The 15,198-nt window shown below is 37.5% G+C and overlaps 1 protein-coding gene across 2 annotated transcripts in view; it reads right to left on the minus strand.

Annotated features, from left to right (window-relative positions):
- Positions 1-1,896: 1,896 nt before the first annotated feature.
- Positions 1,897-15,198, minus strand: part of LOC138248146 (sodium-dependent phosphate transport protein 2B-like) — a 45,452-nt gene continuing 32,150 nt past the window's right edge. For both annotated transcript variants that reach the window (XM_069202148.1, XM_069202149.1), the window contains exons 9-13: positions 11,997-12,117; positions 10,671-10,838; positions 6,371-6,487; positions 6,143-6,267; positions 1,897-5,579 (exon numbers count right to left, since the gene is read on the minus strand). In XM_069202148.1, the coding sequence (XP_069058249.1) occupies positions 5,019-5,579; positions 6,143-6,267; positions 6,371-6,487; positions 10,671-10,838; positions 11,997-12,117 (1,092 nt within the window). In that variant the 3' untranslated portion in view covers positions 1,897-5,018. The remainder of the gene's footprint in view (positions 5,580-6,142; positions 6,268-6,370; positions 6,488-10,670; positions 10,839-11,996; positions 12,118-15,198) is intronic.

Genomic DNA, 15,198 nt, shown 5'->3' on the forward strand with positions numbered 1-15,198 from the left:
TATCTTGACTTGTTTCTTTTGGATTTATTTATTTTTGGTCCTGTTTGATTTAGATAAATATTCCCTATTTTTCTAAACTGGTGTGGTGTCCATTTTGTAGTGTTTTCATTGTGTTACTGTGTGGTGCTACAAATACTTTACACATTATCTTTGAGATAAGCCTAGCTAACAAGGTGGTGAGCAGGGGTTATCTTGAGTGTGTATCTCCATTGCCATGACTAGAGTGAGGGTCCCTGCTTGGACAGAGTGCAAACTGACTGCCAACCAGAGATCCCATTTCTAAAGATTCTTAGTTAACAACATACTTTGCATCACTACAGTCATCTGGCATACATGTATTTCTGAGTTAAGCCTTAATCTGTGATCAGATTTTGTCCACACAGCCCCATTCAAGGGTCCACCTAAGAATTGCGGTTTCTCAGATGAAGAATTTAACAGGGCTCCTTCAGAATGCTGATCTGGATGCTGACTTGTTTGCCAGTTATCATTTGATTCGATTTTTTCTTATGGAGAGTTCAGTGCTCCCACAGATGGTAGTTGTTTCAAATGAGCCACCTTCTGTGATACGTCCCAAAGTTTTCTTTAGTCAGAATAACCGAAGTCCTCATAAAATCCATTGGCTGGGATAGTTTACTAGTTATTGTCATGCTGAATTTATCAGTATATTTCACATGATTATTCACAGGATGATGCTACCTGACAGGCCATCAGGAGATCAAAGTAGTATTACGATAGAAATCCGTGTTTCTGCCAGTGAGAATCCAAATGGAATCCAACAGGGTTGATGTGCCATGTGTTCAGTTGTCTTTAGGTTCGCCACAGTTTAGGATCTTGACTTTCAGTGTGAATTCGGGACTCTTGGGATATTACTATAATTTATGGTGTGTAAACAAATCAGTAAAAATGTATTGTCAGTTTCCCTGGTGCGTTACAGTATAATTCCCTTCCTTCCCTAATGCAAGATTGAGTTAGCCATTTACATAGAAAAGGAATGTCAAAAGCTCTATTGACTCAACACTGAAGTGATGTGAATGATTCCAGAGATTAGAACAAAACAGAGACAAATCAGAAATATTTTGCCAGTCCATAACCTTGGAGCTCCCTTTGTCAATAGACGTACCATGAAAGCCCAGATTCCTGCCACTGTCAACACAAGTTTTATTATTGTTTAAAAGTGCTAAGTATTGTTGACTGCTTCTCCTGTCCCAGGAATCATTGATCCACACTTTTTACATACACATACGTAGAGGATGCAACTTGAGCAGAATGTAGCTACTTCGGAAGATACACAAGTGTTCCCTTTCAAAACGTATTTACCTAACAAACTGAAACCTTTACTGGTTCACTCTCTGGCCTTTGTAACTAAGCACAAATTACCTGTTATGGTTCGCCAATCCCTGAAAAGATCAGAACCTCGCAATCTTCAAACCAGATTGAAATGGTGAATGATTGATTAGAAATGTGCCTGATCTACCTGACTACTCTGGCAGGGATTTCGGTATGTACGGAACCTACCACCTGGCCTCAGGTCTTTGCTGTGTGTCACATTGGCCTCAGTAGGTCTAAAGGCATTTTTCTAGCATTTGTCCCACTTTTGAAACTGTAGTCTATTTAGCCTGCATGTGCAGATAATTCTCCAAGATACAGTTGTTCAGGAAATTATTTCACTGAATGTACCATTGATGTGAATGGAAATCAAATAGTCATGAGTAAAGAATTACGCTGGAGACTATTCTGGGTAGAGTTGAGCCCTAACTGGACCACTGGATGGGGCAAGCAGACCTTCTTTACTAAAGGAGTAAATGGTTAATTCTCAATTTTACTTAACAGTTTTACCATACTTCACAACGCAACAACACTACACATTCTGTAACATTTAAAAATATTTATTTGCTTTCTTGTGTCTGAAAATAAAATTCATCTATTTACAAGACTAGTGGTGTTATCAATTGCATAAGTAACAGTTATACACATAAGAGGTATCAAATGTTTACATACATTTAAACAACTTTACAAAAATATTTTCATTAAACAAACTTCTCATATACAGTTCATTCCTACGTTGAATTACTGTATTTCAAAAAATTTGCTATACAGAGGATTCCTTGGTTATGTTTAGAAAATATTCTACAGTGAAACAATAATAAATAAGATATAGGAAAATATTGCTGTGTGTTTAAAGCACAGGTTAAAATGAACTTAAACATGTACTCTATTTGTGGCTATGCCTTCAGTGTTTGACCAGTTCAGTGTTACGATTGTCAGAGCTGAGGATTTGAGTAGACAATTCATTGGGTTGCCTTCTGAATCCTGATGGTAAGCCCCAAAACAAACTCAATTATTCGATTGCAGAGCTGAAAGTAAATCAGGGGAGAGCTGCGTTTGCAGATGGAATGGCATAAGCACAAAGAACATTGGCAGCCTTTGCCAAATATACTTCAATGTAGAGTTGACTGGATAATTCCATGTTCTTAAGACATGTTTTGCATTCTGGACTTTTGTGTTAAAAATCTCTGTTATCAGGCCTGATGTCCAACTGGTTCAATGCATTCAATTTACTGTGAATCAGAGAACAAGGCTGGCAAAGTAAAGCCCAGGACTGGAAACACCATATATTATTGACATGAACCTACATGGCAACCTTACGCACAGATGGTAAATGATATACTGAAAGTGGAGGAAGTGGTCAGTGTTCAATTATTCTGTATGAGCAGACCTTTTGCAGATGCATGGCAGTGACAGGGTCACTCATATCAGTCATGGCAGTGACTTGGGAAAGTAAAGAGACTGTAAAATTATTTCTTAAACATAGGTGCTCCTTTCTTTCTGCTACTTTTGGAGTACGCTTTGATCAGCAAATCATAGGTGAACAAGAGTTGATTTTAGCCATTTTTACAGCAGGTATATTAAAATTGAGTGTGGCGTCTAGTAAACTCAAATCTAGATCATAGCTTAACTTTTATTATTTAAAGCGTACAATGCATAAAAGGAAAGCTAACTATGTTAAAACAAATTGGTGTTGGGCATTCTACCAGAATATCAACTTCTAAATATTCTGCTACAAAAATCCCATACCCAGAATATCAGCTACCTGGATATCATAAAGATAAGTATATACAAGTATCGATTTAATATATTTAACTCCACACATATGTACCTGATGATATGCACGTCTTATAGGAATGCAGATGTGGTGTTAAAAATGGTAAATCTATACATGCCTATGTTTTTGTAGCACAAAACGTTTAGTCTTGACATTTTGACATACCTCCTCAAGTTTAATTTATTGGTTCTCACTCTCTTTCTACTTTGAAATGTAACTTTTTACCCAACACCTCTAAAACCATGGCAAAGAAAGTGTGGCAAATGGCCATACTCATATATTTTACAAATAAGGTATATTTCAGGATTTGTTTTAGAGGATATACTTTTCACGTATGAATGAATACACTCTAGCACTTAGCAATATATGAGTAGATTCATTGTCCATTTTAATTATTGACTCTTTTTCTGGAGTGCCTTCTAAGTATACTTCTGAGTAAGAAGCTCATTCACACTTCTCGCCAATCATTGAATGTGACTTTTAATGTTGAATTCTGCAGAAAAGAGCAAATGCAATCTATAAAAAATGCATTTACCCCACAGTCTGATGTTTTCCAAAAATGGTTTTCTAGTTCTCAGTTAAATAAAGTATCTGAAAGATCACTTTTTTTTTATTGAAATAGTTGATGAACAATCAAATACAACTATGCCACTTCAATTTGGATGATTTAACACCCACTCATTGGCATAAAGAGGATTGATGGTTAAAAAATATAACGGCCACAACAAAAGAGGGGGCATACTAAATTTTAATTTATAGATGTGCAGGAGCTAGCAAACTATCTAGTTAGAAAATATATCCGACCAAAAATAAAAGATTTACTATTGTGATGGCAACTGAATTTCACATGTACTACTAGCTTTTGAAAATACTCCTGTGACAAGCAATCCAAATTAGTAGACCTGAAGTGTTCACCCTTTCATACATCTTAGTAAGAAGAACATCTTGGGGGCACATTCAGTTTCAACTAATACAAAATTGTTTATTCAGATGGGCTGTCTACTGACCTTATACAAAAGTGTATGATTTTTCTTGTTTTTTAATGCTAAACAAAATACTTTCTAAATGTTGTTGATAGCAAATGTTATGAACTACTTATTGCAATGTATAGTTTTCTCTTTTTGATAATTCCATAATTTCATTAAAATTGTGTGATGGTGTTATGCTTTTATGTGCAAAATGAGTACTGACATTTAAATATAACTACATAGAAATTAGAGTGGATTCTAAAAATGTCCTGTTGTGCAAGTCAGGTACCACTTTTGGAAAATTAAACCCTGGTTTGTCATAAAATAACAGCCTGGCTTATAGTAAAATATTTACTTGAAAATATACTGCTCATATTAGATGATCACTTTTGGAGTATTATAGAAGTATAAATCTTTAACTGTATATATTGAATTGCTTTTTGAAGATGGATTGCACGTTAATAGTGCTTCATAGATCAGCTTAGTGTTTTACAATCAGAAGATGACATCACACAAAACGCAGATACATTGCACTTCTGTTCTCGTAGTATTATTCATATTTAGTATCATTCACATATCCACTCAGAGTCTTCTTTAAGCTACTTCAACTCATGTCAAGGCATTGCTGATAGTGTCCTTCGATAATGTCACTTTATCATGCTTCTACTGCCTTGAACACTTTGCCATTCCCATTTTTTGGAGCCGGTCTTATGGCTTGAAAAGCTTGAGTCCTGAGATTTCCTAAAGCTTTCTTGATGTGATCCTTTTAGGGGATGCTTGATTATCTCTCAAAAATGGCTTACTTTTCCTTGATAGACTGTGAGGCTGTAATCATCTCTACAAAGTTCTAATTGCAGGGTTATCCAGTTGTCAAAGAAAATAAGGGTCCCATTTATGTTCATCCTCTTTGATAGAGCGTCAAGTTGGTGCTTAGTAAAAAGAATATACTAGAAGGTAGTACTTGCATCGACTGAGGTAGCCTGATTTGGTTTTCCATTGGGCAGTTCATCATCGATTGAAACAGTGTTCTCATACACATTTGCAGACTTTGTCTCTTCTTTTTTTACCATCTCCTCATCTTCATTCCTTTTGCAACATTTACAGCAGCAGCAAACATAGCTACCACAAAATATTTTCATGCCAGAAAAGATCCTGTCCCAAGGCTGAAGAGAATGCATCCATTTAGGAAGGAAATCCCACGTTTTCAGAAACTTTGGAAGCACTCTGGGCCACTTTTTCTGGATTATGTTGATAATGATTACTGCAATAATAACTGCAACAATGGGTACTCCAACTCCAACAAGAACTTGCCAGCCTGCCACTGACAATCCAAAGATAGTCAAAGGGAGAATTAAGAAGCAGAGGATTAGGTAAACTACTGCAAACCATCTGTAATTGGCTGTCTTTTCACCCAGGCCTTTGGCAAGCCGGATTGGTATTCGTGTGATGGGGATTGGATACCAGAGAAGAATCCCAGATATATTGAAAAAGAAATGGCATAGGGCAATCTGCAGCACAAAATACAAAACAAGTTAATAAAAAGGAGGAATTTGATAGCTTAAATACATATTCTTACATTTTCACACTTAATTATTTCTCTCTAAAATGTTCTGCGTTACCCCGATCTAATATTGTGTAAAATAAAAACCTTAAATAAGGGAAACAAGAATGCAAGACTTTCAGCAAATGCAATCATGATGCAACAATTAATGATATCTTGAGATGTCAATTAAAAAATGAGAGTTTGGGGAAATGCTGACTGCTATCAAGGCTGTATGGAACTCAACAGCACACCTCATGGGCATACCATCAGAATGCAGGAACCTTCAACTACAGAGCCATTGCATAATCATTGGCACCATTTCTCAAGTGTGCAAGTACATCTAGAAGCTTATCTGCACAAATGAAAAATTGCAAATTCGATTGTGAATCTTGAAAAAATTAAAATACTGGATTGATATTCAGTGGTTTATCTCTAAGTTCCACCAACAAGGACACACACTGCAAGTTGAGATTCTCCCATTAGCAAAGCTATCATTAAAATGTTATATAATTATGCAAATAAACCAACCTGCAATGAGTTTACTAATGTTTCACTTGGACTGGCTAGGGCAGCTAGGATAGCAGTCGTTGTTGTACCAATGTTAGAACCTAGCGTCAAGGGATAAGCACGCTCAATGCTGATAACACCAATGCCTAGAAAAAGAGAAAGAACTTGTAAGTGGTTGGACTTTAAGGTCAATTTCTCCATTTTGTGAACATGAAAATTCTTACTTTTGTGAATATAGAAAGAACTTACCAACCAGTGGTGTAATGGCAGATGTGAAAACCGAACTGCTTTGAACAATAAAGGTCATTCCAGCACCAACTAAAATAGCCAAGTATCCAGTGACCCAAGAAAATGGAAATGGGAAATCTGAAGGGAAGAATATTCACTTGATTAGCCTCACAAAACAATTGCTTTATTTTTTATAACTAAGTTTTATACGATAATAGGCTTCAACTCCTTGAAATGCTTTCTAGTGGATGTTTGAGCTTTCATGTTAAATCAATATACATCTGCTGATCTTTTCTTAACATTGTACATTATCTACAATGCTTCCGAATCTCCTCACATCTTAATAAGGTCTCAAAATATGCTCTTCAATGAATATGACTTCTACATTTAGCTGACTAAACTGCTCAGATATTGTAAAGCTTGAGTATCTCATATTTGTCCATGGGTGCAAATGCCATGTCACATTTTCCAAAGATTACCAATAGGTAAATATTTATAAAGGTAATCCAAGAAAACATAAATAGCACTTTGTTTCATAGTCAGTGGTTATCATGAACATCAGACATGTCTGTGGACTTCCTTGTACCGACACTCCACATTTTCCATTGTCATAATCTCGTGGCGGCGTTTAATATTTTTACTGCCAAGGAAAAACAGTAGTAAGTCCAGCACCACACATGTCCAGAGACTAGCACTGCAACACCCTCTCATGGAAATTAATGGAGGTGGTGCCTTAAAATAAAACTCCTTGTAAAATAAAGCTATATTAAATTAAATTCTTTGAAATAGGTAAAAATATAAATAAATATCATATAAAATTTAAAACAATCTAAAAATAATATGTTTATTATCTAATACTAAAATGTTTTTATGTTGTTTATTTTAAAAAAATAATGTAGCAATAATTTGTATTAAAATATAAGTAAAATACTTTTAATAATTCTGTACCTCACTTTTAATAACTAGTAATGCATAGTAAAAAAATATTAAGTGAGAATTTATGTTTCAATTTAAACTTCAGCAAAATTATGGTTATTCGATTTAACATACTTAAATTAAATAACAATTTAATTCAAAATGATGTCACGAGTGATGTAACAGTTTTTCTTTTGTTGAACATTTTAAAATAAATATGTGAAATCTATTTAAAATATTATTTAACATAAAAAGGGTTTCATAACTTTTTCCAAGTTTTATCAGTTGTTTTACTTTTCAAAATATTTCAACATACAAAGACTTTGGAGCGATGTTAGATTAGTAGTATTTTACAGGAAGACACTGCAGATTCCACCACACACTGCCCCACTAGTGCTCCTATATGTCATCACACTTCTATAAGTGGAACTATTTGGACTATTCAAGGTAAGATAAGGCTGTAAGGCTGCCTTGTGTGCACTAATTATCATGTATTTTGCTCAAACCTATACAGTACCATCATGTGGTGGACTGTCATAAACAATCAAGTGCAAGTACCGGTCACTGGCAAGCACCAGCACAAATTAACCACCACTATGGAGATATACAGCACAATTAACAATTTTGAATTAAATCTTTAATTGATTTAAATAAATTAAATTACTTTGCTGAAGCTTACAATAAAAAGATATTTCCCACCTCAAGTAATTTTTTGTACATTAATAATTAACAAAATTTGTGTATACAATTATTAAACATAATTCAATTATGTTTTAATAAAATGTAAAGTTATGTTTATTTTTAAATTGAAAAAATGTAGTTCTGATTAAAAAAGTATTAAATATGTTACAATTAAATAATAAGTTTGTATTTGTTACCATTATATTTTTAACTATGTTAAATAATTCAATTTGATTGAAACATTATTTCCTATAGGGTTTAATTTTAACTCCCAAATTTCATTATTTTCTATGGAGAGAACTGCAGTGCCTGTGTTTAGCCACGTGTGGTGCTGGATTTACTCCACCGCCAAGGTGGAGTAATATGCCGCTTTGTTTATCCTTTTTTGGCTGTAATATCTTTAGAAGTTAAGTTTGTGCATAGCAATGGGCATACTGTCTTGTGTGTGTGTGTGTGTGTGTGTGTGTGTGTGTGCACTTCCCTCCCTAAACCCCTTCTCACTCCTCCCTAATCCCACCCCCCTTTGGTGTTTCCCATTTTCCAGCCATTCCCCTCATTTCCTCCCAAATTTATAGCTAAAACATAAGATTACGTGAGCAGAGATGTCAGCATAGAAAAAGGTAGGCAGAGGCAGAACTATTCCACATAAATTTGTGAATAGCATTTTGTAGTGTGCTAATTGTATCACTACCAAAGGTACTCAAAATCCACTTGTGAATAGGCCCATGTGTATTTACTATTCTAACACCATGCACACTTTGGGCCTCCTAACAAGTTTGGCAGTCGAACTGACCAACCATCATGGTGGCGGACTTTTGAATGGAGCCAGGCCGCCAGTCCCAAGAACACTGGATTATGCGTTCCACAGGAGGCTGGCGTGATTGACGGGGAGGTAAGGGGCTGTATTGTGTAGCTACTGCCAGACATGCAGTCCCACCTGTCGGCACAACGGGCAGATTGTGCCCATGCACCATGTTGTGCACGGGCTACAGTGCAACCCTGACCCCCAAATTTTTGGTCCTGTCTCACCCTCCGTGGAGCCATACTTCCTAGGGTCCCCCACTTTGGGCCCCCTACCTGCCTGTTTTCCATGGCAGTGGGATCACCAAAGCTTGGCACTCCATGGCGGTTGCAGTAGCCAAGACAGTCCCAATGCCCGGATCTCCAACATTGACCGCTGCAGTCAGGACCTCCTCGATCCCCGCTGCACTGACTATGGCAGTGCCAGCAGTCCTCTGGTGGTCTTCTGGTGGTCCAGCTGCCAATCTCGTAATCCGGTGGTCTGACCATCAAAGTTGCGGTGGTTGGACCGCCATTGCTACCATGGTGGTCGATGGACCGCCAAACTCGTAATGAGGCCCTTTGATTCTGGGGTAAGTTATGAGGTGGATCAAAATAAATATGGCTCACTCTACGTTTTATGATACCCTTGTTCGAAAGTACTTAAAACACTATGGGAACCAGTCCTCATGGCACACCTGTCCTCACAAAACACACACACAAACACAATACTCTCTCTTATTGACAGTATATTCTAGTTTTATCTGTTAAGAAAGGCATGAACAGAAACTAGGGATATTATTAATTTGTAAGGGGGAACACTAAAGGTACATGAGTGAGGTTTGGTAGCAAATGTTCAGAATCATGCCATTATTTAAATGTATCAACACATTAAGTGTACATTTATCAGTCTACCACAGACATCTCTCAAGGTCACATATATAATAAAACGAATGTCGACTGGTCAATGTTATGATGTTTGCTTTCTTTGGAAGTAATAATTCGCTATCCAAGTAATATTTCATTATCTACTGTAATGTGAGTTAAAATGATTCCTTCTCTGTGGTCATCTGGCGATCATAACATATCCAGGTGTCTCCTTTAGAGATAGCCCGATATTTCTCTGCTTTGATTTACCATTCATATGAGTTGCTTGATAATGGACAAGTCAAAACGTTTCAGGAGTTTATAGTGCAGGTGCCCAAAATGAAGGTTATACATATTTGTTGTATATAAGGGAACAACTACATATTTATATCTCTTTATGCTCAGCTTCAAGAAAATATCTAACACCATTCAATCTGAATAGGTGATGGACGCTTCTTCCTCATCTTAGGATGGGTTTCAAGTGAAAATAAAAGTCAAATGTGACACTGATGTCCTGGATCTTTGGTAGTCAAACCAACAATATTGCTCATAATTGGCCCGCACTCACATATAAACCTAAACATAAAGAGAAAACTCTGTAAAACATTAAGGATAACACATCTTAATTTTCCATGGTCATGTACTGTAGCTCAAATGAATAATGCCTTGAGGTCATAGAAAGTACAGGTGACCTCTGCAATCCGAGGGGCATAGCTATCATTAGTTCTGAAGGTGTCATGGTAACAGGGCACGGGTCTATGACGGATCCACTGCACCCCAATCATTGCTGTGGTTTAATACAAAATCAGAAGCTTAGGGCATTTTGTTCCTTACATAAGGGGTCATTGCATCCTTCATAATCCCATCTTCAATGGATTGTGCTGTATAATGTGCAGGACAAGTATATTTTCATGAAAAGAACAGTTTATTGTGTATTTGCTATTATGAGTAAGGTATGGTGGGGTGGATTACAACTGTCAAATCCCCAAATGTGCTAATACTGGTTTTAAAAGTGTTTAAAACAAATACACTGATTGCTTTTCTATGGTTGTCCGTGTCATTACTGTTCCTTTATTACCTGTGTTGAGCACCTTTTTAATTACAACGGCCACTTGTCCTTTCAGCATGGAGTTCAGCAGCTTGACGATAAGGATGAGACAGGTGCAAAGAACCAACAAGGATAGCGCCAACAGGATAAGCCCGACTGCCAGATCTGGGAGGTTGCTGTTGGCGAACATGTGTGGACCTGTAGAAAAAGGATATAAAAAAACACTGATGATGATCCAATCTCAATTTGAAATCCAATCGGAAATTAGGTATGAATGGTCAGTGGTACATTTCTCTAACACTGTGCTGCCTGGCAGAAGCACTGGTCAACATTACATCCCTCACTAACTGAATGGAAAAAATAGGATTACACCTTGGGCAACTATAGACAAGTCTAGTTTGTCCATAAACACGAAACAAGCATCAGCAATGCCAATAGGTCGGTTTACGAATGCACTGTCAAGCCAGACCTAAAATTCTACGTATGTTAATGAGTGCCTCCTCCCACTCTGGCCATCTCAGTCAACTTAATAGCATTACAATAGTATGTGTGTTCCCCTTAATGTTCAAGCTCAGGCAGCTGGCTAAAAAAAAATGACCACAGCTATGTGGCAGACAAGCACTGTTTTAAGAAAGCAAACAACTCTGCCCAATCGAAACGTACTCCTGACTCCCAACATGTGGGTGGAGCTAAAGCTCTTCTCCTGATGGTTCTCATGTAAGTGTCACAGTTGTGATATCAAGCCAGACCATAAACATCACTACAGGTGCACTGGCATTTTTTTATGATTTTCTTCACACCCGTCACAGGGAGAAGCGGGGAGAAGCCACGAGGAACCATTGACAGACATGATCAGAGAGCAGAATCAGCCCTGTTGAATCACAGAGCAGAGCAGTTCAAAGTGTTCAAACTGGTCTCTGACTCTGCACATTAGGTCATCCACAATGTTTTATACTGGGTGGACTTTTTCCCTCCATGTCCCCGTCCCCCATCGCAATGTCCATTAGGGCATTGACCCAGGCAGGACACTGCCCTGGGTGAAATAGGGACCTATAGGAAACAGGCAGGAGCACCGACTAAAAATAGCACAACCAACAAGTTTATTGAAAAGACTTGGGTGGGGGGTGGGGGGTGGGGAGTTGTAGGAATTTCAACACAATTTTGAATCTTGGGGGGGAAAAACATAGTAACCTCTAGATTCTGTCACAGTCTTGGCTCACTCGCGTTCTACTATTTTTTCTACCTTAGTAATTTGTGGCTATTGCGCCGTTTTGTTGCGTACTCTAGTTGTGATGATCTTTTCTTTTACAACTATGCAAAAGCACAACATTTTTCACTCTCGGCTTTGACACGTACATCTTTCCACATTAATGGTCTCGGTTACGTTTTTCTCCGCCCATGTTGTGTTTCCCTCAGTCCAACAATTCTGCGGCCGATCACATGTTTCGTTGCCTTGCAAGGTGACATTTTTTAGAACCTGTAAAAGATCATGAAACAATGGGGTTTGCAACACTGTAACGAGCAGATCGATTTTAGGAACTAGAGGTGATAACAAGTATTCGATTGCGAGCACACAGTGACAAATATATATATGGTATATTCGAGTTCCCGCATACCACACACGTAGAAACAACGAGTAATAATGTTTATTGCACGATTTCTGCCCTACCCATGAACAATGAGAAAAACAAAATGACTTAGCCCGTGTTCTTGACCTCTCCACAACTGTGGGGGGTTGATAGGTTTCATATTATAAAGACTACGTGTTGTTATCAGCATTTATAGAAGGACTTCATCATTAGTATTAGAGAACTTCCTTCATAAGGGCTCCCTTTTCTAATGGTTCGTGGCTGTCTTACATCCCTTGTGGGTGATTGTTGTGTTTGATTGTAACGTACATGTGTAGTAGTTTTTTTAATGTCTAATTTAATAGTGGCTAGAGTGTTGGTTAATGTCGAAATAAAGTGAGTTGTAATTATTATAGTGCTAAAGTACCCTGTAGCATACTTTATAAGGTAATGGCAGGTCACTGAGACTTTGCTTGGCCATACAGAGGAACGAGGCTGAAGGCTGAGTACTGTTATTAGGTCATGGACCTCCCACGTGACTTGCAATATCCTGACAATGTATAGCAGGGGGTACTTGATTCCTTATATTATATGGTCACACTTTAACCTTTACCACAAAGGGTAACATTAGAAATTTAGTGCAAAAGTAAACACACCAAAATGCAGTTAGATATTTTTTGCGAAAAGGTATTAGAATCTCTTTAGTACAAATCAGATTTTTTAACAAAATGCTGTAGCTCACAATGTCTTTCTTACAAAACATAGACTTGTTACTATAAATATCTCCTTTCTGACTAAGGCTCTTCATATAGAAAGTCAAATCAGAAAAAGGAAAAACCAATTTTGATTTTCGTGTTTTTAGCTGCTGCTTTAATTATGCTCTGTGACCTGCCATTGGACTCAGGGATGCCACAAGTTGCAAGGAACTTAGAGGCCAGCTTTTAACACAGGAATTGCAGACTCGCATGTATCATACAGTGATTAAACGTACTATGCATTTATGTTGTTTTGCAAGCACTCACAATCACTCCTTGGAATTAGATCAAAAACTGGAGGATATCTGTACTACAACTATTAAAAACAAAAAAACAAAACCAAGAAAGAAATCGGAAAGAAAACCTTTAAATATTAGGGCGCTGTACATGAAATAAGAAACATAAAAACTGATTGGAACAAACGATGAAGCAAGTTTGCTTAAATCTAAATTAAGATAAAGCAGATTGAAGATTTCTTAGCTAGGCAAAAATTTGCATCGTCAGTTGCGTCCCATTTGAAGGAATGGCTGAGGGATTAGGAGGTCCTGAATTTTAGGGTTTTAAATGAAAATGGTGTTTGCCCCTTAGAACTCTCGGACCAACAGAGATGATAAGCATGCCGGCCATATAAAGTGTCTTCTTTACAAGGGTGGCTCTGAACGCGAGCCAGCAGGTTTTAAATGAATGTGAATCTTAGCTGAACGGGTAGTCAGTGTGGGTTTCCATTATGGCAGTATAAGGAACTTTGGAATACACCTCCCATCATAGCACGTGGAACCCTCATACACATATTTAAATGTATAAAAGGAGTGCAAGATTCTCAAACAAACTACACTGATAGCATGTTAAACCCTGAAAATGCTAAAACTATATGTATATGCTGATGAGATGTCTAGCGCTAGAGTAGCATAAGTATAGACACATGAAAAAAAGTAAAAAACTGCAACACTTTCATGGGATTACAACATTTTATGGTGAAAGGAAAAGGGGCAAATTAAGAAATTGTCCATGTTGCTGATCCTGCAGGTCCCTCCAGTAGAAATTTGCTTTATCTCATTTGAAAAACCTGAACTTGAGTCATCACTCGTCTCAGGCTTCTTTCTCAGAATATGTGAGCTAGCTGACTGAGTGAACCTCTGCCAAGGGTCAATAAAAGTGGATTGATTAGATATGTTTACAACCCAGACCACTAAATGATGATCTGATAGCTTATTACATCTGAGGTTGATGAGTTCGTGGAGACGCCGGGGAGGAGCAAAGGTTGTGCCTCCATTGAGCGACGCATGTGCTGATACCAGCGATTAGACATGAAGCAGGAAAGCAGAAGTTACAGGAAGTATAACTTGGTTTACAATGGTGCCAATAAACCATGCTCCTGATAGGAAGGGGGTGATGTTTAATGCGCTCACTAAATTTCCCCATCAGTTCTTAAAATTGAATTAGACTCCATTTCAACATCAATTTCTTGCTGTCATGCTCAAATCTCTTCTTTTCACAATAAATGACTACACCAGTCCAATGTGTTTTGAGCTACTATCTAAGAATGCGAGCTGGATAAGTTCAATGAACAGAGTTTGAACTGACTTGCACAGTGATACACATGTAAATTGCTTTGTTAGAGAAAATGTTTACATGAAAAACTTTACATGAGTTGCAAACATAATTGGTTTGACATTTGTACCAATGATGTGTGACAAAATTATATTTGCAATGGCTGACTATTGCACACCAATTTTTTCACCTTTCGGTCATGGAAAATATGGGTTAAAACTAGTGCAAAAATTGCATGTCATTAGTGCATTTTAAGAAATATGGTTGAACAAACCATTTAGCTGTTATTCTCAGCTTATTACCCGTGAGAGGATTCTGTAAATTAAGCTCTCGCTGCTGACACCCTTAGCCAGACTTTTATGCTATATGCATTTTTTTGTGCAGCAGTAATTTCAGTGTTTATCACTTGTATGCACCGCATTTCCTGTGGTGCTCGAAATTTGTAGATCACAGTCTATTTGTTTCGGTTTTAAAATCTTTCAAGAGCTGTGCTTTGGTATACAATTTCTTAGTTTAAAGACACAAAAAGTGATGGGAGGAATGCTTGCAGATATTCTAACTGCTTACTAACCACTTACAATTGCTCAGATAGCATTCCAACCTATTCTTTTGCACACTACGCAACGTCACAGTGCACCCAGGCACATGCAAATCAGTCTTGGTCCTCCTCCAATGGGACTGTCA

The sequence above is a fragment of the Pleurodeles waltl genome, chromosome 1_2, assembly GCF_031143425.1.
Source record: "Pleurodeles waltl isolate 20211129_DDA chromosome 1_2, aPleWal1.hap1.20221129, whole genome shotgun sequence".
Lineage (NCBI taxonomy): Eukaryota > Metazoa > Chordata > Amphibia > Caudata > Salamandridae > Pleurodeles > Pleurodeles waltl.